At 54.8% G+C, this 21,553-nt stretch overlaps 9 protein-coding genes across 9 annotated transcripts; 6 read left to right on the top strand and 3 right to left on the bottom strand.

The window, feature by feature from the left end:
* Positions 1 to 26: 26 nt before the first annotated feature.
* MYCGRDRAFT_87954 (uncharacterized protein) lies at positions 27 to 1,272 on the bottom strand (the record flags this gene model as incomplete). The annotated part of the gene is made up of 2 exons (XM_003848254.1): positions 27 to 917; positions 970 to 1,272. 2 exons carry the CDS (start codon positions 1,270 to 1,272, stop codon positions 27 to 29), a joined length of 1,194 nt encoding a protein of 397 aa, XP_003848302.1.
* A 2,410-nt stretch (positions 1,273 to 3,682) lies between these two features.
* On the top strand, positions 3,683 to 4,749 carry MYCGRDRAFT_111193 (uncharacterized protein; the record flags this gene model as incomplete). Its single annotated transcript, XM_003848650.1, has 1 exon — positions 3,683 to 4,749. One exon carries the CDS (start codon positions 3,880 to 3,882, stop codon positions 4,747 to 4,749), a length of 870 nt encoding a protein of 289 aa, XP_003848698.1.
* Positions 4,750 to 5,288: 539 nt separating this feature from the next.
* Positions 5,289 to 7,319, top strand: MYCGRDRAFT_111192 (Ca2+-modulated nonselective cation channel polycystin; the record flags this gene model as incomplete). The annotated part of the gene is made up of 2 exons (XM_003848651.1): positions 5,289 to 5,336; positions 5,490 to 7,319. The coding sequence occupies 2 exons, from the start codon at positions 5,289 to 5,291 to the stop codon at positions 7,317 to 7,319; spliced, it is 1,878 nt and encodes a 625-aa protein (XP_003848699.1).
* A 781-nt stretch (positions 7,320 to 8,100) lies between these two features.
* MYCGRDRAFT_106079 (uncharacterized protein) lies at positions 8,101 to 8,647 on the bottom strand (the record flags this gene model as incomplete). Its single annotated transcript, XM_003848253.1, has 1 exon — positions 8,101 to 8,647. One exon carries the CDS (start codon positions 8,594 to 8,596, stop codon positions 8,141 to 8,143), a length of 456 nt encoding a protein of 151 aa, XP_003848301.1.
* Positions 8,648 to 9,086: 439 nt separating this feature from the next.
* On the top strand, positions 9,087 to 9,833 carry MYCGRDRAFT_87952 (uncharacterized protein; the record flags this gene model as incomplete). Its single annotated transcript, XM_003848652.1, has 1 exon — positions 9,087 to 9,833. One exon carries the CDS (start codon positions 9,087 to 9,089, stop codon positions 9,831 to 9,833), a length of 747 nt encoding a protein of 248 aa, XP_003848700.1.
* An 872-nt stretch (positions 9,834 to 10,705) lies between these two features.
* On the top strand, positions 10,706 to 12,802 carry MYCGRDRAFT_82536 (uncharacterized protein; the record flags this gene model as incomplete). Its single annotated transcript, XM_003848653.1, has 2 exons — positions 10,706 to 10,894; positions 11,206 to 12,802. The coding sequence occupies one exon, from the start codon at positions 11,700 to 11,702 to the stop codon at positions 12,399 to 12,401; it is 702 nt and encodes a 233-aa protein (XP_003848701.1).
* Positions 12,803 to 13,135: 333 nt separating this feature from the next.
* Positions 13,136 to 13,908, top strand: MYCGRDRAFT_111189 (uncharacterized protein; the record flags this gene model as incomplete). The annotated part of the gene is made up of 1 exon (XM_003848654.1): positions 13,136 to 13,908. The coding sequence occupies one exon, from the start codon at positions 13,195 to 13,197 to the stop codon at positions 13,906 to 13,908; it is 714 nt and encodes a 237-aa protein (XP_003848702.1).
* Positions 13,909 to 14,885: 977 nt separating this feature from the next.
* Positions 14,886 to 19,622, top strand: MYCGRDRAFT_96510 (uncharacterized protein; the record flags this gene model as incomplete). The annotated part of the gene is made up of 4 exons (XM_003848655.1): positions 14,886 to 15,734; positions 15,830 to 16,699; positions 17,057 to 17,196; positions 17,945 to 19,622. 4 exons carry the CDS (start codon positions 14,886 to 14,888, stop codon positions 19,620 to 19,622), a joined length of 3,537 nt encoding a protein of 1,178 aa, XP_003848703.1.
* Positions 19,623 to 19,914: 292 nt separating this feature from the next.
* Positions 19,915 to 20,999, bottom strand: MgAXE1 (putative acetyl xylan Esterase/Acetylesterase; the record flags this gene model as incomplete). The annotated part of the gene is made up of 2 exons (XM_003848252.1): positions 19,915 to 20,472; positions 20,521 to 20,999. The coding sequence occupies 2 exons, from the start codon at positions 20,980 to 20,982 to the stop codon at positions 20,029 to 20,031; spliced, it is 906 nt and encodes a 301-aa protein (XP_003848300.1).
* Positions 21,000 to 21,553: the final 554 nt, after the last annotated feature.

Below are 21,553 nucleotides of genomic sequence, written 5' to 3'. Positions count from 1 at the left end.
TTCTATTATTTCCTGGGCACTCCTAGCTACTCCGCGTCCGTCGGTGCTCTCGGCGGTGTATCGTCAACCTGCACGCCACCCCTCTTCTTATGATCACTATCAGCAAACGGCAGCTTCCACCCACCCTCGCTCACCGGCGTCGCCAACCATAATCTCATCAGATGCCTCCTCGGCGCCGGCGGCGGGAAATCCTTGTACTCCGTGCGGCTATGCAACACATGTGCGTTGCTCAAGAACTGAATGTCACCAATGTCCAAAATCATGTGCAGGGCCAGACGTAGGCAGGTATCCTCCAGTACCTGCGCGGCTTTCACCTGTGCTGGGGACATAGCTGGAATGACGCCCTTGTCAGAGAAGCGCGACAGAGACTTGACGTAGTAGGGATCCCATTTCGTGTAGATTCGTCCGTCCGCGCCGGTCTCTTTATAAAACACCGGTTGGCGGGTGTAGGGCTCCTGGCCCGCGGAGACTTCGCCTTTACGGTCAAAGTACCAGATCGGTTGCGTGAGACTCTCGACCACATCGGGATGTTCGCGTTGGAGAGTGTTGAAGACGTGGTGGGAGGATGAAATGTCTGACTCTCCTCCCTCGGCGGATTTGGCGATGCAGAGGAGACCTACGATGTCGCAGTCGTCTGCGTGGAAGAATTGGCGGGCAGTCGTGCGGTAAATTCGTACGGACTCAATCTTGGTCGGGTCCGCACCTGTGTCTTTGACGTGGCCGAGGACGTGGCCCAAGCCGTTTTGAGAGACGAAGTATCCGAGATATGTTCCCAGTCCCATATATGCTACTGCGCTCTTGTGGTTTCCCCACTCTTGCACGGGAAAGCCTTTGAAGAGGATGAAGCCTTTGCCGTTGAGAATCTCGTTTCGCATGGCTGTCAGGTATTGTTCCATTCTGGGGAGCTGGAATTTCTCCTGCTGGTTGTTAGATGCTCGCTCGATTTCCACCACGACCGCCGTTGCTCACCTTTGTGATGCCAGTCATGGGCGTGCCAGCTGCGAGGAAGGCGTCCGCTGCCGCGCTGAGCTCCTGGATCTCATCTTCACTGAAGCGATGCACCCATCGCTCGGGATTGTTCTGGTAGTCCTCCGCCTTCCATACTGTTGGTCCTGTGATCTCCTTTGGGAACTCGCTGTAGGGCTTGAGCTGGCTGTACTCTGGATAGGTCTGTCCGCTTGTCTTGATGCCGTCCGGGAAGATCTTTGGAGAAGGCTTGTCATATGTGAACACGGCGGGCTGGGCTGGCGATTCGGTCAGAGCCGGGGCCATTTTGCTTATGGTTAGAGGAGAGAGAGAGTTGAGATGATGCGGTTGAACGTATAGCCCAGTTGAAGTCTTTCAATCAGTCTCGACGAGATAAAAAGGAGAGAAACAGGAATTGGAAAGGAAGAGCGAAGTCAAGGGCGACCAAGGATAAAACATATACATATACGTGATCAAACGATCAATGATACCCCTCCACGAGCTTCCCACGCGATCGGGCAAGCAAGGCCCAGCAGATCGGCAGCATTGAGTGCGTAATCTGGTGTAAGACGAACGAATCCGGTAATTCGAGCGATGGCGTGTGGAGGAGCGCGGACAAAGAGGAGGCACATGTCGATGGCGTGCTTCGACGACGAGGTGGTGTTACCTGCTGTCGGCCTATCGACGGCAGCTTACCCGAGAGTTGAGGGCTTTGCTCTTCGCGTACTCCTTCCGAGTCGGCGAGTAGTCCGGGCGTAGAGTTATAGATCTATTTCTCCCATTCTGCGGCATTGCCTAACATCAAACCTCTCGAGCTCTTGTTATCATTGTGTTGTCGCCGGGCGCTAGCGTGCCTCAGGCCCTCCAGCGCGGAGAATCTATACTCCGAGACCTTCCTCCGCACTTGCCCTCTCCCTTGTCCCCTCGTCCTACTTCACTCGAAGCCGTTTGATCTGGCTTGAGAGACGGATCTCTTTCACGTACGCTCACATGGACTGCAGTTTCATCGGCGGTATGTCGGCGATGACGTCTTCTCCAGCCGCATCGGCGCCTGTGCAACATGTCTCCGATTGACAGAGGAGAAACGATCGGTTCTCTCACTGACTCGACCTACACCACGGAGGGTGGACACTGGACGTGGACGGCCGATAATCTGGAGCTTCAAGCCGGCGGGAAAAGTTAGCGAGATGCAACGCAACGGCGCGTGGACAAGGCCGCTCGCGCGACGCTTGTCTGCTCGGATGTTCGTCGGAATCACGGTCCTACCTGCAAAGCGGTGAGGCTACGCTACACCCCGGTGTTGGAGGTTTCCCGCGAAGTCAGATCGACCAAAGTATGAACTGGCTTCGAACGGGCCTGATGCTGTTACAGTATTCTATACCCGATGCTGACATATTCCCGTATGCATGGTCTGTCTCGGTTTCGAGCCTGTTAATGGAAGCCTCGATGTGGTGGTAAAAGTCGGCTGATCTGACGCTGTAGACTCGAACGAACATGCTAAACTGTATAGGTAACGACGAGGAAGAAGGAAGGAATATATTCGGGTGTTGAGCGACAACCGTAACTGGATCATTCTGATTTGGACTTCACGGGTCTACCTCGAAGCGCGCTGAAGCGATGACAATCCACGGCATTCACTGGAATACGAGGCGACAGATGGGACCGATCCGCCACGAGCGTCCTCGGAGGAAGACCGGGTGGAACACCGACACAGACCATCGGACTGTCTACTGCGTTCGTCTACGAGCTTCTCAACGAAAGACCCCTACCTTTGGAGGTACAGCGAACATGAGAGAGGTCCCATCGCCCGCCCTTCTCTACGGACGACAATCACAGTCGTCCGAATACGGAAAGCCACCGTATCAGATATTGTCATCATCACTACTACCGCACATCACTGAAACATCAAGATCATTCTCGCACGAGACATCAACTTCAATTCTCTGCGAGACATCAACATTGTTCTCAACGACAGACCAACATGAACTTCTCCGCCATCCTTGCGACGGCCCTGTTCGTCCTCTCCGCCTCCGCGGAATTCGAATGTTTTGTGGGACACGAAAACTACTGCGACATCTACCACACCGATCAGGATTGTCTCTGCGTACGACCCTGCGCCTTTTAAGGCGTCGTCCAATCGGTTGTACTGACCAGTACTGCAATTCCAAAACAATCAATATTGCACCTAAGCGCGTCAGGACGACAACGACGACCTCTCCTTCTTGCTATGTCCCTGCATTCGACATTCCTTAGACATTCCTTTTCCATGCTATTGGTTCCTACGACTAGTAGGACCTGGGACGTTTGAATGTACATGTCTATGTACATTGGGAAATGATATCAGAATACCATCGTCTTTTCCCTTGCTGTGGTTTGGGTCGACTCTGTGAGTACTTGCCATGGGTGAGATGCTTGCTCACATGGAGCACTTCCCGTAATGCTTCTCTCATGTTGGCCTTCGAACGAGGCTCTTTACAATAGCAATCTCTCTCGCCCAAGACGGTATGAAACATGGAAAGCCTCCACTAGATTTCGTCCTTAGCGTTCAAGACCAGGGATGCAAATCTTGGACGATGTCTCCGGAGCGAGGGATGATGACGGTGACGGCACGACATCGGCTGACTCTGCCTCGGGATTCCATCGGCCATTGCCTTTTTCCCCATGCTGGCCATGCAGCTTCGACCCCAAGAACAGTCTGGCATTGGCTGCTGCCTGCCATTGCATGAGGTATGTCACGCCAGGAGAGCACTCTATGTGACACAGGCCAGACGACAGCCGCCGGAATCCATGTCTAGGTCGGCAGCAGGTCTCCACTTGGCGAGAGAGCGACGAGCATAAAGATATGCGGAGGGACAACGTATGTTCCATGGTATTTACCTTTCACTCCTAATCCTCTCCTCGTCTTGACCGACCATGGGCACTCGTCATCTCATCCTCGTATGGTACAAAGGCAAATGGCACATCGCACAGTACGGGCAGTGGGATGGCTACCCAGGAGGCCAAGGCATGACAGTCTTCAGGTTCCTCACCAACACCGACACAGCGAAGGATATCTGCAAGCGCCTCAACCTTACCGATGACTGCGGACCAAGATACCCGATCAAAACGGAGCCATACTCAACGGAGCCTGCACCAGCAAAGGAGAACATCGCAGCTCTGAAGGCAGCGCTCGACAACGACATACTGTTTTCACCGAGTCAAGAGGAGGTCGATATCATCTGTGAAAAGGCGGAGGAAGTCGAAAGGGAAGCTCAAAAGCTGAGCGAGGCATTGAGCAAGCAGAGCAACAGTGAAAAGGATTCAGTCGTTCGAGACGCACTCATACCGAGATCATTTTTCTTGAGTGATGCACGTTTCAGGTCCCTGCTGTTCGTGGAGCCTTCGCTGGCGCGGGATACGGGAGCGGGGATCTTGTCGTATGTCGCATATTCGAAGGAGAAGGTGCCGATCCAGATGGACGTTGAGTTCATCATGGACTCGATGATGTGCGAGTGGGCGTACGTGGTTGATCTTGATGCCGAGTTGCTGGAGGTCTACAATGGAGGCATCAGCTCTGAAGGGTACATCGACGAAGGACCAAACAGGTTTGATGAGGAGGAGTTCATCAAGGGCGGGGAGTATGGGAAGAAGAGGCCGAGACTACTTGTCAAGCTCGGCTTTGGAGAGCTGCTGGATCTCGGTGAGGAGGACTTTGTGAAGAAATGTGAGATGGAGGCCGAAAGAGAGCCTAGGGAGGACGAAGTGGACGAAGTGGACCTGAACGCGGAAGTTCTGTATGCGTAGGAGAGGCAAAGGGCTGGCTAAGGACGTTCGAAGTAGCCCGGGCATTCATTTTCATTCCCCAGCGCTTATCGATAAGGTAGTGCCAACCAGGCCTCGGCGACATGCGGCTTGCACGTGGTGGCCGAGCATGTAGTTCTACCCCACTCCGACTCTTCGATCTCGAGTCTCGATTCAGGTCCGCATGTTCAAGGTAGAGCTTAGCACGGTAGGTACGTACTACCTTGGTCCGATGTAGCTGAACTGTCGAGCTGATCAGTGAGCTGCTGCACTTCCGAATGCGAAAGGAGGCGACAGCGGCCGACAGAGGCGGCAGGAGGCGATGCAGCGACGGGAATCAAGGTCAAGGTCATCATATTCAGCCCCAGAATCCTTCCTGGTCCCCTTCACCGGCCTCGATCCTTGATCGTGGTCAATTCCATTCCATTCCATTCCTTCGTTTCCGTGTTCCTCTTTCCCCTCGCAGTCTCACTTGGACAAACACCCGTCGAATCGCCGAGACGTGATCCCAGTCCCGCCCCAGCCCCGACGAATGCGACATCATGAGTCGGGTGTCATCCGACTCTCACATAGTCCCCGTGGACATCAACGTAAGTTCCAAGACATCGACGGAGCGGGTGACTGCTCCCTACCTCCCTCCCCTGTCCCTCCCCTGCTGAGCAGTCTGGGTGCGCATACTCGGCCTCCTACGCTCATCCACCACGTATCGCCCATCGCTAAAATCACCCTCTCATGCCGTCCAGACCTGCCTCGATGCCATCATTCAAGCCTTCCACGATGGCGGCGCGATCATTCAGAAGATCAAGAAGAAGCGCGCCGTGAAACGAGCTCCACCTCCGCCGCGACTACTCGAGGAATCGATCGACCAAGCACCCGATGGCATCCTACAAGAGAAGAAGCGTGGAATAGCCCGGTTTGGGCAGGCGTTCGAACATGGAGACTACATCACAATCATAGCCCTGCAGCAAATCACAATACAACTGCAGAGTGCTTTGCTGGAGAAGCTACGGAATGCCGCCTTTGACGACGACCATGCTATCACGGACTTTACCTATCTCGTGGATGCGGTCGATATTGGAAGAGACCGAACGATAGCCACACTACACGAGTTCAAGCAGCGGTTGTTGAATGGCTCATCCTCGCAAGACGCCCTCACACCGATCGCTGGACCACTCACTCCAGTGATGAGCTCTTCCCACGCATCCAATCACTCGCTTGTTACTCCTTCCGTGTCTTCCTCACCCAGGAGCAGCCTCACGCGACTTCGTACGAACTCTTCAACTGGACCGGTGAAGCCGAATCAAGGATTACAACGGACATGGACTCGTGATTACAATCACGCTTCGGACGAAGGAGACGCATCAGCCGGTGCCGACGACACGCAGCAGAGTCACACCCGTCGAAAACGAAGCTCCATCATGTCAATATTCAGCCACAAACGGAATGTCAGCGGAAACGACGACAAGAACTCAATACCAACAGTCTCCACCCCAGCAGCCATTCTAGAAGAACCAGATCGGTCCAAATCAGTCACCTCACCCACCAGCATGGCCAGCAACACCCATCACGCCCACTCTCACGAAAACCACCCACCCGGAAAAGCCACCACAGAGGTCACCGACTCCGGCGCCACCTTTACCTACGAAGAATGGGAAGACAACCCGCAAGAAATCTGGGGTCCCAAAGTCCAACCTCCCGTCATCGCCCGCCGCGAGACCACCGCCAGCTCCATCGCGCCCGAAGTCCTTTCCCCTTCTTCCATGCACCCACCAACATCCCCTATCCTCGTTCACCGCACCAACTCCAACACACCGAACTCCACCTCCCTAATCCCGACCCCGTCCCCGGACAATGACTACCTCGGCTACTGCAAAGGCGCCTGGAAACTGCAAAACGGCGACCGCAAAGCCCTCGCCAAGGGTCGTGAAGTGGAACCCTGGTCCCGCCACCCTTCCTCCGCCGCGGCATCGATGCAGTATCTCTCCTGCGTGACGAAAGGCTGCGCGTTCCGCAGTAATATCGCACACGCGGATACGGATGTGATTTGGAATAAAGTCTTCACCTTCGCCGCGAGGGGTTTGAAACTCCGGTGGCCGTTTTTGGCAAAGAGTCATGTTCAGCAGAAAGTCGTCGTGAAAGCGCAGTATTCTTTCAAATGCTTGTTCTGCGTGTTTATGGGTGGCAAGAGTGGGGTGTATCATGGTATGGAATACTACCTCGATCATATCGTTGATGAACACCGTGGTCGAGCCCTAGGCGACGTCGTCCTCTACAAAACGAGTTGCATCAACGACCGCGTGGCGGAGAATGAGGAGGCATTTGACATCAACCTTTTCCCGCTGGATGGTGGGGATGGTGGTGGTGTACTGGGAGGCAGGGATCGAGCGAAGAGTGGAGATAAGTGGATGAATGTGGCGGATGGGCCGTTTGATCCGAATGATGTGGGAGGGAATGGGGGTTGGAGGAGTGATGGGGCGCATGATTCCATGTTTGGGAGTAATGAGCCTTGGAATGAGGGGTTGAGCGATTTCAAGTATCGCGGGGAACTGGATCGGACGTCGGAGTTGGAATAGTGATGGAGGGATGAGGTGGAGGGAGGAGGAGGCATGATTTTATGATTTGTTGATGGATGATGAGATACCCTTTCGTTTTTCAAGAAATTTGCCAGTTCAATTCAACAGCGCGATATTCTGTCTGCCGTTCCAGCTTGCATACCAGTTCCGCTTCGTTCCAGACCTCGAACATGCCGCTTCACCTACACGGGCATTCACATCACAACACAACAGCCCCCTCCCGTCTCGAAGCGTCCTACCCCTCCATGTCCCGTCACAAGCTCAACCCCGACATCCTCCTTTCCAGGCCCCAGGCCGAATTTCCATCCGGTCCGTTTGACGACTATCATCCTCCGTTTCCGCATGTCGTACTCGTCAAAGTCGCAGGCTGGACATTCAAGGCGAGCCGCCCAGCGACAACGGCGGGGTTTGCGAGCAGGACCGAAGGGTTGGGTTGTGCTGAAGTCGGGACAGGAGACGAGGTTGAGACCGGGGGCGCATGGTTTGTCGAGTTCGAGCCTAGGGGAGGAGGGTGGTTAGGGTCTGGGTGGTGGTGGGGAGCAGGGAGAGGATGTACCAGGTGTGGCCGCAACTTTCATCTTTCCAGAAGATTGTTTTACACATTGCTGTGTATCGTGGAGCAGGTTTCTGGTCGGTGGGTGGTATTGATGCACTTGGCCGTGAATACAGGTAGAATGGATGTGTTGTCGCGCAGCGCTGTTCGTGGTCCAGATGATAATCCAGAAGTTTGCTGTCCACCGCCTGCCTCGTCCGCGTGTCCATCATTCACCGTGACCGCCCTCCACCTGACCCCTCCCTTCCACCGAAAACCCTCGTGCAATTCACTCTTTCCCCTTCCCTCCCTGCGGCTCCGGCGGCGGCGGCGCCTTCCCACTAACATACTCCGGATCATTCTCCTCCAACTCCTGCTCCCTGATCGTCTGCATCAACTCATACAACTGCCCAATCTGCTGATCAGACATCTTATCCACCTTTCCCTTATCCATCTTTTCACCCCTCCACGCTTCTCCTTCCACTTGTTGGGCGTACATCTGCCACTCGGTGAGGAAGCCTACGATGTGGACTGGATTGTCGATGGAGCGGTGGGCGCGGAACTCCGCTTTGACGTATTCGTCACCCAACAAGCGCATTTCGCGGGGGAGGTGTTTGCGGTGGGAGCGGAGGAGGCGTCGGTAGAGGGGGATTGGAGGGAGGAGGGCGAGGGGGACGGGGCGGAGGCCGGAGGATTGGGTTCCTACTGAGGAGGGGACGGCGAGGAGGCGGAGGGTGGAACGCATTGTGAGGGTTTTGGTAAGAGTCTGATAAGGAGGAGATGGAATGTGAGAGAGGCTGTCGTCGTGGAACTGAAGTGAAGAGTGTGAGTGAGAGTCGGGAGAGATTGGAAATGCTGGAGTCGACGTCATGGAACGATAGAGCGAGCTTGAGCTCCAATCCAGCCTCGGAAATAATTTTACAGCTGATAGTTGATCATAACGTCTATCCTCGACTTGACTTATATTCGGTGCGCTTCTGCAGCTGAAATGCCGTCCATGTCGTCTACACGGGCTCACATACACAGGATCCCAGCCATGCAACCTTGAATCCAATCCAAGAACGCTGCACATTACGAACATTGAGCGCTACAATGGTCGAGAAACATTCGACTGTAGCATTGATTAACGCTGCCAGCTGGGCGTGAGGAACGAACGCAACGGATAGCACGACCTGCTCCGCAAGAAACATCGACTCCTACGCTGAAAAGTTCCACCTCCCACGAACGACACAGCAATGCTCCCCACCCCAACAACCTCCCACGTCTCTTTCGACCGCATCTACGAACCCTCTGAAGACTCCTACCTCCTCCTCGACACCCTCTCATCCCCTTCCGAGTCCACCTTCCTCTCAACCCACTTCCCAACCTCAACTCCACCTCCCCTCCTCCTTGAAGTCGGCACCGGTTCAGGCGTAGTCCTCGCGTTCGCACTCGCTCACGCCCAGAGAATCTTCGGACGAATCGACCTCGCCGCTCTAGGCACAGACGTCAACATCTTCGCCTGCAGCGCCACAGCTCAGACCGCCACGCTCGCACGGCAGGAGAATCTGAAGACAGCGGGTTCGTGGTTGGATGCTGCGCAAGCTGACTTAACCACGCCTTTACGGGCGGGATGTGTGGATGTGCTGATCTTCAATCCGCCTTACGTGCCTACAGATAGCCTGCCCAACGCTGAGTTCTCCGCCGCGGCTGGTGAAGGAGAGTTTGAGAGGGACTCGCATCTTCTGTCACTCTCTTACGCGGGCGGGAAGGATGGTATGGAAACGACGGACCGCTTGTTGGAGCAGATCCCGGAGGTGTTAAGTCGGCGCGGCGTGGCGTATGTTTTGCTCTGTGCGCAGAATCGGCCGGAGGTAGTGATGGAAAGGGTGAGGGCTTGGGAGGAGGGAAGGGGAGGGTGGAGGGCGGAGAAGGTGGGTGTTAGTGGGATGAAGGCGGGATGGGAGAAGTTGTGTGTTGTGAGGATTTGGAGGGACAAGTGAGACGCTTGGCTGCAGGAGATGGTGGTTGGCATCTGCTAGTGACGGATGCGTGGTTGTGAGGGCTGGAGCGGCGGTGATGTGGGCCAACCTGACCTGCTGCCATCATCTTGTTCAGCTGCACACTCGTACAGGACGCCGCAGCTGAGATCAGGAAGAAGTCGGTCTAGACTCGCAAAGACCGTAAGATGCAACATGCTCCTTGCTTCGAACACGAGTGATTTGTCTCTGGCAGCAGCGAGCTCAGTCCTGCCGAAATCCAACGCCGTCCAGCACGACGCTCCTTCTTCATCAGGTATTTCGATACACAAACTATTTGGTATCAATGCAGACGTTGACCGTGCTCATCCACGGACTCCGCTCCTCGAGATGTCGCCGCAATACGAGTCATTATTCGCGTCCATCGGGTCGTGCGCCGAGATTGATGGCCTCGTAAAACAAGGGACAACCCCGGATCGTGGCGCCTGTCAATCTTCGGCAGCATGGTCATGCCAGACACGTGAAGTTGGTGTGTCGAAACGTGGGGGCTGGGCTCCTCTCATTTGTGTTGTTACAATGGATGAAGGCTTTTGAGACACACGATGATGTTATTGATGATATATTGGGAGACGCGCGGATTTGAAGGAACATTTTGATGGAGATCGACCAACGTTCAGCCCCCGGACCTCCAATGCGAAAATCGCCCATGCAAGCAAGCAAGGCACACACAAACCCCGGCCAAGGAACGACCCGCCTTCGACAGTTGAGCCAATTGCGACCACGAGTCCCCCTGTTCCTGGAACACGACCAATCTCCAATCTCACCAGCATTTGCAATCAACCAAAGACTGAGCTTCTTCTTTCTTCTTCGTCTTCTTTTCTCCCTCCCTCCCTCACCGACGACGACGCTTCGATTCACCGGCCTCCACGCTCATTGTCGACATTGACGACCACCACGCTCATTCAGGATACACATCCACGACATTCCTTACCTCACCCGCCGGTCCAATCGTCGCCGACCTTGCTGCATTCCACCCTCCGGCCACCTCACCCGCCAAGCACAACATCTGATCTTGAGAAGCGAATGTACGTCGATGCATCACACTGTCCTCCATCCCCATCACATCCACCATTCACCAACACTGTCGCTTCATTGACCCATTCACACATGCTGTCATCGCCTCGAACAATGAGGACGAGCGCATGAAATTTCCCACTCCCTTGTCCTTCATTCAGCCGTTCAATCTCCGACGCCAACCCCACCCTTGCTCCTCAACTTCAACACGGAGAAAATCAATTCCTCAATCCCTCAATCATCCTCAATCATCCTCAATCATCCACTTCACCACGCTCTTTTCAACCAAATCAATTCACCCACTGACTCCGCGGGACGGCAGCACACACTTCCACTCCATCCCGCAACCCATCCATCCTTAACATCAACATGAAGGCCGGTCTCCTCACTATCGCCGCCCTCGCCGCGGGCGCTTCCGCCCACGCCGTTGGCCACCAGCATCAACACCAACATCAACATGCGCACAGGCGAGATGAAAACGTCGTCTACCAGTACGAGGTCGTGACCGTCGTCGCTCCTCCTCCTGGTTACCAAGCTGCCGCTCCCTCCGCTGCTCCAGGCTATCAGCCTCCACCAGCCCCAGCGAGCAACCCTCCTTCATACCAGCCACCCAAGCAGAACAAGCCTCCAGCTCACACCCCGCCCAAGGAGAACAAGCCTCCAGCTTACAACCCACCCAAGCCTGCGTCCACTTCCGCTGCTCCACCACCTCCAAAGCAAGACTCTCCCACCAACAACAATGGCAGCACCAACGGACTCGGCCTCACCTACACGCCATACACCTCCGCTGGTGGCTGCAAGTCCGCGGAACAGGTCATGGCCGACTTCGAGAAGTGGGACGGATACGGTCTGTACCGCATCTACGGCGTCGACTGTGACCAAGTCTGCAACGTCATTGCGGCCGTCAAGGCGAAGAACGCCAAGATCATGCTCGGTGTGTTCGACATCGCCAACGTCGAGACTGAAGTCCAGACCATCATCTCCGACGTCAACGGCGACTGGTCGATTGTGGACACCATCTCTATCGGCAATGAGCTCGTCAACAAGGGCACCGCTGTTGAGGCCGTCCTTGCTGCCCTCGATACCGCGCGCAGTCTCCTGACCGCCGCTGGATTCACCGGAGCCATCGTGACCGTCGACACCTTCAACGCTGTGATTGCCAACCCACAGCTCTGTGAGGCGTCCGACTACGCCGCCATCAACTGCCACGCCTACTTCGACGCCACCGGTACCGCTGGTGGCTCTGGCGATTTCGTCGCCATGCAAGTTCAACGCGTCAAGGAGGCCTGTGGAGGCAAGCGTGTCGTCGTCACGGAGACTGGCTGGCCATACCAGGGTGACGCCAACGGTAACGCCGTCGCAAGCATTGAGAACCAGGCAATCGCCCTCGCCTCGATCAAGAGCAAGTTCACCGAGGACTGCATCCTCTTCTCTTCCCTCAGTGATCACTGGAAGGTGAACACTCCTGCAACCTTCATGTGCGAGCAGTATTGGGGAATCTACGACCACGGCAACTAGATGGGTGGTTTTCCATCGATCCATGGGAAACGGCGTTATGAGACTTCCTACTCCACGTCAATGCTGGTTCTGTGCGATGTCCTCTGCGTGTACAAAATGCGCTCGACAGATGACGGCAGATGCAGGGAGAGAGGACTATGCATGGGTGGCGTTCTTCTTCCTTCCTTCTCTTTTAACCCATTTTGGTGCGTTTTCGGGTGGAGCATGAGGAGGACTGGCTTTTCTTCTCAACGGTCCGCTTCTTGGACATGAGGGAAGGAAACGACAGCAGATGGTGCGATCTGTTATGGAGATCGTGCACGCTGCGGGTCAGTGGTCCGCCAGGAATGGAGGAGTATGAGACTTTCGTCGAAATAGCTTCTTTACCTCTTCTGCTGTGAATGAACGAGTTGTCGCATCAGTTGATCTCCTCCGCGTGGAGGAGGTACTTATTTCCTGTGCCTAAGTACGTGTCGATAAGACCAAGCGGCAGGCCTCGTGCTTCCTGATACATGCCTCCGCGTCGCGAAGTGCCGTAGTAACGTGGAAGATACTTGAAAGATTTTTACGAAATAGAGTCAGTGGATAGGAGGTAGAGAAGAAATTGATCAATGCGATGTCTCTCCTAACCGTGATGTCACCATTTGAAAGTCTCCTCCTTCCACAAGTTGTCGGTCGCGTCTTCCCCACGGTCCGATCACGTCAGCCTCCACCACTTCACTTCACTTCGACCTTTCCCATCATCCATCCATCAACAACCTCGACAATAATCTTAATCCTCACGACTCAATCGCAGCCACGACACACCGTCAACATGCCGCCAACACAATCAAACACCACCCTCTTCCTGCAAACCTTCGCTCTCACCTCCACCCTCTCCCTCGCAACAGCAATGGGCACAACCTCCCTCCTCTACATCCCCTCCCTCCTCCGCCCTCTCACCACCCAACAAACCTCCACCTCACCGTCGGATGCCTCCTCACAACCCATCTCCCGCCGCTCCTCCGCCCTCGACATCCCCGCCCTGCACACCCCCTCCGCCGACGGCCGCCTAACACCCCAACCCACCACTCCCAACGGCCATCCCCAAACCTACTTCGGAGGCAACGGAAAAGGCGGAGAAGACAAATACCAAGCCGTGGCGCAACAGTTCGCCCTCTTCGACACGCTCGCTTTCCGCTTACAAGTGCCTCTCGAGGTGCTCTCCATCGCGGCATACAGTACGATCGCGATCCGCGCTCATCGTGCGGGGTTGGGGGTTTGGACGTCGTATGCTGCTGCGGCGGGACTCTTGGTGGGAGTGTTTCCGTTTACGGGGTTGTTGATGGCGCCGTTGAGTTTGAAGGTCAGGAGATTGGGTGGGGATGAGGAGAAGGTGGAGCCGTATGAGGATGCGCCGCTGGATCGGGAGGCGGAGAGAGGGAATACTGTTGGGTTTCTGAAAGACTGGGCGAAGTGGAATGTCGTGAGGATGGGAGGGGTGGTTTTGGCGGGGGTTGTGGGTGCGAGGGCGGTTGTTGTGGGGTGAGCTGCGAAGAGCACGTGGAGAAGGGAAAGGAGAGGTGGGATGGTCATGGACTGGTCGTGGGCTGAATAGATGGACGACTCGAGGTCACAGTGAGTCGATGATATGAGCGGCTGAGGCTCGAGCATGGGAGATGAGCGATTCAGCGGGAGCGATACTGCGTTCATTGCGAGCACAACCATCGGACATGGACGGGCTACGGCACGCACTCGGCGTTGCTACGATCATGGCACATCGTACACACTTCACTTCGTTGATGTACATTACTACACTTCATCAATCCCAAATTCCATGGATTTGACAACAAGCCACCTCATCTTCCAGCGTCACAACCTCTCTGGACTATTGGCCAGATCGATTGGAAAACGACACCTTGCGCCGGTCGATTATTGGCCTCACGCGGAAGAGGTACGGACGGCACAGCGGAGATTGCTGAGCGATGAAGCTAGCAAGAATTGCAAGTCTGCTATGCAGGGCACCGGCTCACAGAAGCAGACAATCTGCTGAGACATATCCACTCGTTCGCTGGCTAATGTTTGCTTGCTAGGGATGAATCTTTGTCTCGCTGCCTTGATTCAATCAAGGAAGCTGGATGAGGGGAAGCTGGCCAATTCAACGCTCTCATTCTCTATTTTCCTCCCATCGCAATTGGCCGCCGGCGTCATGCTGCCTTGATTTCGTGAAGCTCGCTGCTCTGTTCGTTTACTCCGTACTGCAGCCGCGTTCATGCAGGTTGCCGGAGCATACATGGCTTTTAGGAGGTGGCGTTGGGAGGCGGCGAGCCTGTACTTCTCTCTTTTTTTCTTTTCCTTCTCACCACTCTTCTCTCTTCACTACCCTCTCTCATCTCTCAACTGTGCTTCTCTCCTCCTCCCGCTTCCTGGTTCCTCCCGCCAAGTAAGACAACCACTCGTACAATGGCGAGCCATCACCACGATCACCACCCAAGCTTCCCACCTTCAAGTGGAAGGACAACTCTGATGACCTCCGAAACCCCGGCATCCGATGAGGATCTCACTGCCAGAGCTGAACGATTGGGATATTACGATGGTGACGATGGAAATGTGGATGGTTCGCGATCGCCCTCGTGGCATCCGGAGGAGATGGAGAAGGTGATGGAGAGAGAGACGCGGGAGAAGATGGAGGAGGAGATGGGGAAGCAAACGGAGAAGCAGATGGTGATGCAGACGGAGATGCAGATGATGACGCAGACGGAGATGCAGACAGAGAACACGACGGAGAAGCAAATGGGGTTGCAGACCGGAAAGCAGCCTGTTGCGCAGGCTGAAAGCGAACAGGTCGCATCTAGACGGGTCACGGTCGTGGACCTTACTGAATCAGTCTCCTCTGAGTCTGAGTCGCAGGATGACAAGATGCCGACCAACTGCACTGCTCAAGCCAACGTCAAGGTCGACGACGGGAATGGAGTCAAACTACAGCTCCCTTCTTGTGGGACCAAGCGGAAGCGTGAATCTCCAAGCGTGCAGCCCGCCTTCTCCTCCACCTCCAACCCCACATTCAAGCACACGAAGTCCAATTACATCGAAGTCATCAGCAACAACTGGACTGGAGACGCCTTCATCGACATGATGAATTCTTGGAATGCTTCAAACGGGGAAACTCGTCTATGGCGAGACAATGCCTCCCTGTTAGAGGACCTCGCGCGGCTTTCAAATATTGTGCCTTCGCTGCCGTCGGCTCGTAAACTTCTTGAGGAATTTCGGGCGAAGAGATTGAAGGACGGGAAACTGGCGGGGAGGCTAATTCGGGATGATGTAAGAGCTGTGATTCGTCAAGCTAAAGGATCGTTCGAAGTGAGGGATGCTGAGGTACGCCGTCCGGTCCTCCCGGGAGCTTCGTACTCGGATCTGGACGAAGATGCGGACGACGACGAGGATGAGGATGAGGAAACCCAAGATCGCAGAGTGGCAGGAATGGACGGTCAAGTCTGCTGCGTACGAGTGGTAAAGCCCTGACCTCCCACGGCCCCAACAAACGCACGATATCCTTCCACCTCGAAACTATCCGATCCAACTGGGAAGATGAACCCGCGTTCGCCGCTATGATGGATCTCTACAATTCTGCGGACGAGGATGAGACGAGCCCTTGGCGGCAGAATCTCACTCTACTGCAGAATCTGGCGCGGCTTTCCAGGGCGGTGCCGGATTTTCGTATCGCGAGGGGACTGGTCGAGCAATATCAGGCAAAGAGGAAGTCACGGGGTCGGGGTTCGAAGAGGCTGACTCGGGATGATGTACTGATCGTGATCAATGATGCCAGACCGGTGTATGAGAGAGGGCGTGGTGTTGGACGGAAGCTGTGGAGTCCGAGTCCAGCTGGTGAGCAAGCTGTTGGACCTAGCCGAGACACCCCAGGATCGCTCAAGGCCTTGATCAGCTCACGTCGAGGCGGAACTGGAGGGCCAAGTCTGCCGCCTGCAAGCGGTGGAGGCGCAACCGCCTCGAGTGGCGTCTCAGGACTGCCAATTCCTGCAAGGAGCGTCGAGCCCTCGAACATGGACCTACTCCAACGACTGGAGCGACTGGAACAGAGGAAAAAAGAAATCAAGCAGTGGCAAGAGAAGAAAGTGGCAACTGACCGAGACATCCAACAACGTGAGCAAAGCATCAAACAAGGGGAGGAGAGGATCAAGAAATGCGAGCAGCATATTTTGAAGGCCCAGAAAGCTATTGAGCAAGACTCGAGGGCGAATGCGAACTATGTGAAAGTGAATCGGGAGGGTCGAAGTGTCGGTAGGGAACTTGGTCGACAGATTGAGGAGGGCGAGGAGGAAGTGAGAAAGGAGGAGGAGGATCTGTTGGAGTCGAGGAGGAGACTCAATGAGCTTTTTGGGGATGGGTCCGGATAGGATGCGAACGGGTTCTGTCACCAACACTGGATCTTCCGTCGGCTACATAGGCTCGCTGGATTCATTGAGCAGAACCAGCATCTGCCCTCGTCTAGCCCTCGCTGCAGCAAAGGTTTCGCTCAGCCGACCGGAACACAACTGATCATTTCCAGACCTGGTTCGATCGGCTGCGGAACTTGCACAAGTCACCTCCGACGGCATTTGGTAGCCTGCATTTCCGAAAGGGATGCGGAAATGCCGGGGAAAAAGACGTCCTTCTCGCTAAAGACTTGATCTGCACAGGGAGGCATGTTGCCGGAAGAGGATCCCATTCGACGAGACAACCGACCGTCACGACACAGAAGATCAGTCTCTCGCGTGAAAGCTTCGGACAGCGGAATGCGACGAAGTCCGACTGTACCTGCCACTGAACGATTGGTACTGTGAGCCCGTGCCTGGCGAGCGTTGGATACTGCGACCATTAATTTGAGTGGCTCAGATTGGACGTCTTGCAACATATCTCGAGCTCGAAAGTCGCTGAAGAATGGTTTACGCTCATCATTCTCCGCGGCATTCTTCGCTTCAAGGAACGCTGGCCGTGCCCTTGTCTCGAATACAGTGCTTGGAATTGGAGCTGACAGTCGAATGATCATTTTACTGGCGACGGGAGGCGAGGCGAGGCCGGGACTGACGAACGTTTATGCACATCTCGAATGAGACGATCTTCTGGAGCAACAAGGATAGGAATCCTTGCCGACTGTGCGGACGCTATAACGCATGGCAGCATGGCAGCTGTAACACGCAGATCGCTCGTTCTCTTACTGACACGACGACATGGATCTCTGTAGCCTCGAGCCTCTCACCATCTCATGCGGCATGAAACACCGGCTTCGAATCCTTCAAAGCGGTGAGTCGCTCTGGCGAATGCCATGAGTGCATTGCAGAAGGCCCAGATGCAGCCGGCGCGCAGCTCGCGCATCGCTTTGATGAAGTACTTGGCGAAGTGCAGAACAGAACCATTCGGAATGTTTCTCCTCGAGTTCCCAATCAGGAATTATGCGGGCTCGAGCCTCTTCGCATCGATCGTTCACGTCTGCCAACCCCCACGCTTTGTTGCAGGCAGATGTGCATCGTTGACCCTCTGAATTTCCATCTTCTTAAAAAAGCTCATCTTTTGCACATCTTGTTCAGCTTGTTCAACCTCATGTCCCTTGTCAAGAAGCAACTCGTCATCAAGCTTGAACTTTCCCACTACCTTCTGAACACAGAGAAACGACGCATCATGGCAACACGTCCGGAATCACGGACTGGCAGGACATCTTTGGGTCGTGCGAAGACTCCAGTCGAGGATCGAGAAACGAGGAACTATCGACTAGGTGTAGACGACGGCGATAGCACTGCTGGTGACACGTTCGACGGTGACATCGTCGACAACGGCCCCATGGACGGCGACAACATTCACGTCGGGCAGTACGTCTCTCCATACGGACCCGCAAAGGGTACGATCAGTCAGGCAACGGGCTTGGCCAACAGCAAGCGCCCAGCCACCCAGAAATACAACGCCCCTGTATCGTTGCAAGCAGCTTCGTCCGGAACGACGTCCAAGCGCAATCGAAGCGAGAGTGAGAAAGAAGAGAGCACGCCAACCCAGAATGCGAAACGACTGTGCCGAACCATCGACTTTTCTCGCTTTCCCGAACCCAAGCGATCCGCGATGATGAAGGTTTACTCATGCATCATAAGCAACTGGGATAAGAAGGGCTTCCAAGACATGATGGACAGACTGCATCGCGGTCGGACAAGCATGTCCTGGGAGGACAACAAGGCCGTGATGGAAGATTTGGCGACATTGTCTCAGGATATGAAGAGGGTGGTCGCCCGAATCCCACCTCTCGTTGCTGCGGAGCGGTTCCTCGAGCGAGAGTTGAGGAGGAAGAAGGACGCTGCCGGCCGTACGCTGATTGCTGATCGAATTACATCTGAAATTGTGAAGACGGTCAGCCTGAACTTAAAGCAAGGCCTTTATGATGCTGAGATCAACGCTGATGTTCGTCACGGAGCTCAGATCGCTGCACTGGTGGACTGTCTTACTGAAGAACACGAATTTCCTGGGAACAAGGTCCAACAACCTACTACTCAAGCCGTCGAACGCCACCATGCACCACCAGCCAACCCATTGCCTGACGAAACGATGCCCAGTGCTTCTGGACTGGACTTGCCAAAACACGATTCGGTTGTCGGTGACGATACTGCCGAGGACACCACGTCTAAAGAGAAACAGCAGATCACCGCGACGCCAATCGCCGTGATGAGCCATGAGCTGCATGGTCACGGAACACGACCTCCAACCGCAACTCTCGCGGTTGCTGAAACGGTCCCTAGCATGGGTGATCCTATGATCTATGCCACAAATGCTGCAGCAAAGACCGCGGGTAGGGCAGTGTTTGGACCCTCGAGCCCACTCACAAAGCTCATGCTCGAGACCAGACGTGTGAAAGAACAGAGGGCGATGAGCGCACGAGAAGAAAAGGAGAACAGCCAGAGAGCCAGGGAATTTGCGCTGAAAGCCAAAGCCGATCAGCTCAAAGCAGAAGAGCACAATAAGAAGGCTAAAGAGCATGAACACCAGGCACTCTGTCACGCTCAATCCGTCAGAGACAATGAGCAAAAGGCTACAGAGTATGGCCAAAGGGCTGCAGAACACATGGCAAAGATTAAAGAGTACGAGCGGACGATGCAGGGAAAAGATGAAGAGGCACATCGAGTGTGCGAAGATGCTGGGAATGAATTGAAGAGGAACTTGCGCGAGCGTTATCAATTGGCATTGGACAAAGGACTTGGTTCATGCCAACCTGTCCCCTGGTTGTGAGGCACAGCTTCGGATTGGGTGGCCGCGGATCTACATGTTAATCTGCTTCTACGAAGAATCTCCACCCAGCGATAAATCCCTTTGCACGCCTCTACAGCATCGCTGCTGCGAATTGATATTTCCTATGAATGGACATGTCCTGAACGAGTGGCCACGGCTCGTCGACTCGTCAGTACCTCGTTTCGAAAGTACCCAAAGCTATATCGATGTCAGCGCAGTCACGCAGCACGATGCTTCAACAAACTCGACTTGCTCCTCGCGTCACTGAAAGTGACAACCTCGCAATATCTTTAGGTCATGAACCGCCGCGCGCTACAATGCATACTCATCCAACTTCAATTTCGTTCCTGCCTATCTCACGTCCAAGGATTGGTCAGATAGCTAAACACCGCTCACCTCGATCTCTTCACGCAATCCCAAACCACTTCAACGCCTCCTTCTCATTCGTCGGCACGACATGTCCAATCCCATGCCCAAGAATCCCCTGCAGACGATCACCGTAGATGGACTTTGTGAGATTCGGACCAGGATCGTTGCTCGTAGACCGGGTTGCCTTTCCAGAGTACCCATGCACGCCAGACCACTCCTTGACCGCCTCGTCCAAGTTGGCAATGTTCAACGTCGTGTCTGCATCGCCATGGTAGATTTGCATCCTCGGGTATTGGCCATTGAAGCCTGAGTACATTGCGTGGACTTGTGCAGCCCACTGAGCCGGCGTCTTGTTGATCTTTCCGCCAGCGCACTGGCTGTTCCATCCTCTCACACTGCCGGTGGAGAAGCATCCCGCTGGCACGCCGCTGAATGCCGATCCCGCAGCGAAGAGATCAGGGTACACCGCCGCCATGACTTGCTAGGGAGATGTCAGCGAGAAGTCTCAATATCACAGTGCCACACTCACCGTCATCATCGCCCCCGAAGACTCTCCCGTCACAAAGACCCTGCTAGCATCGCCATTGTACGTCTCTAACGCATACCTCACCATATTCGCCAAACCGATGCTATCGCTCCCACCATCATGCGTCAACGTCTGGCTGGAAGAGACGTCCCAACATGCGCCGTCCGTAGGCGTCCCTCCATAGACGAGGACATATCCATACTGATCGGCGAGCTGTCCATATTTCGTCGAGGCGAAGAAGTTGGGGGCATTCCATGCGCACGCGTGGAGGACTAGGATAACGGGTGGCTTTGCTTGTACATTCTGAGGGACATAGACGAACATCTTGACTCCAGATGGGTTGTTGCCAAAATTGGAGACCTGGGTAAGAGATGCTCGCTTGACGAGGTGATCGTCCGTGGAGATGGCAGCACCTTGCACGGTGGCAATGGCCAGCAGGCTTGCGAGGAGCTGAGAGAAGTGCATACTCAAGAATGTGGTCAATGTCGATAATGGTTGGGCGTGATTGTGAAAGCGGGAGGTCGAGGAAAGTCTGTGCCGCTTGTCTTCTGGCGCTTTAATGTACGTGTCCACCGGCAGACGCGCTAATGTTGTCGGCTGTGTAGTACTGCAGAAGCAATTAACCCGCGACAGAGGCCGTCTGCAAGATGCCAATTCTTCCACGAATCCGCTGCTTCGTCTATTCGGCGCTTTTCCGTTTCTCGCCTAAAGTTCGGTCCTTCCTGTTTGAGTCGTTCTCCGCGCGAAAGTGGACCTCAATGCTTAGCTCCAGATGTTGCTGTCATGTAAGAAGAATGCGACCACACGGTGGAGTCATAGCATTGCAGGTGTGCCTCGTAAAGCTTGATCTCGAAGCATCGGGCGCCTCACTTTGTCCTCTCCCCCGGGTAGACGCTCTCCCGCGACCAGACGCCTCTCGCCCTGATTCTTTTCCCAAACACATATAGAACAGGTATGGGATCGGAATCGTCACTACCGCAATAAACCCGAAAACGCTCACTCCCCATCCGATATCGAGATTGTGAAGCGTCGGGCC

This window comes from Zymoseptoria tritici, chromosome 11 (assembly GCF_000219625.1).
Source record: "Zymoseptoria tritici IPO323 chromosome 11, whole genome shotgun sequence".
Lineage (NCBI taxonomy): Eukaryota > Fungi > Ascomycota > Dothideomycetes > Mycosphaerellales > Mycosphaerellaceae > Zymoseptoria > Zymoseptoria tritici.
Note: the sequence above shows the minus strand (reverse complement) of the source record. Positions and strands in the feature narration are given on the sequence as shown.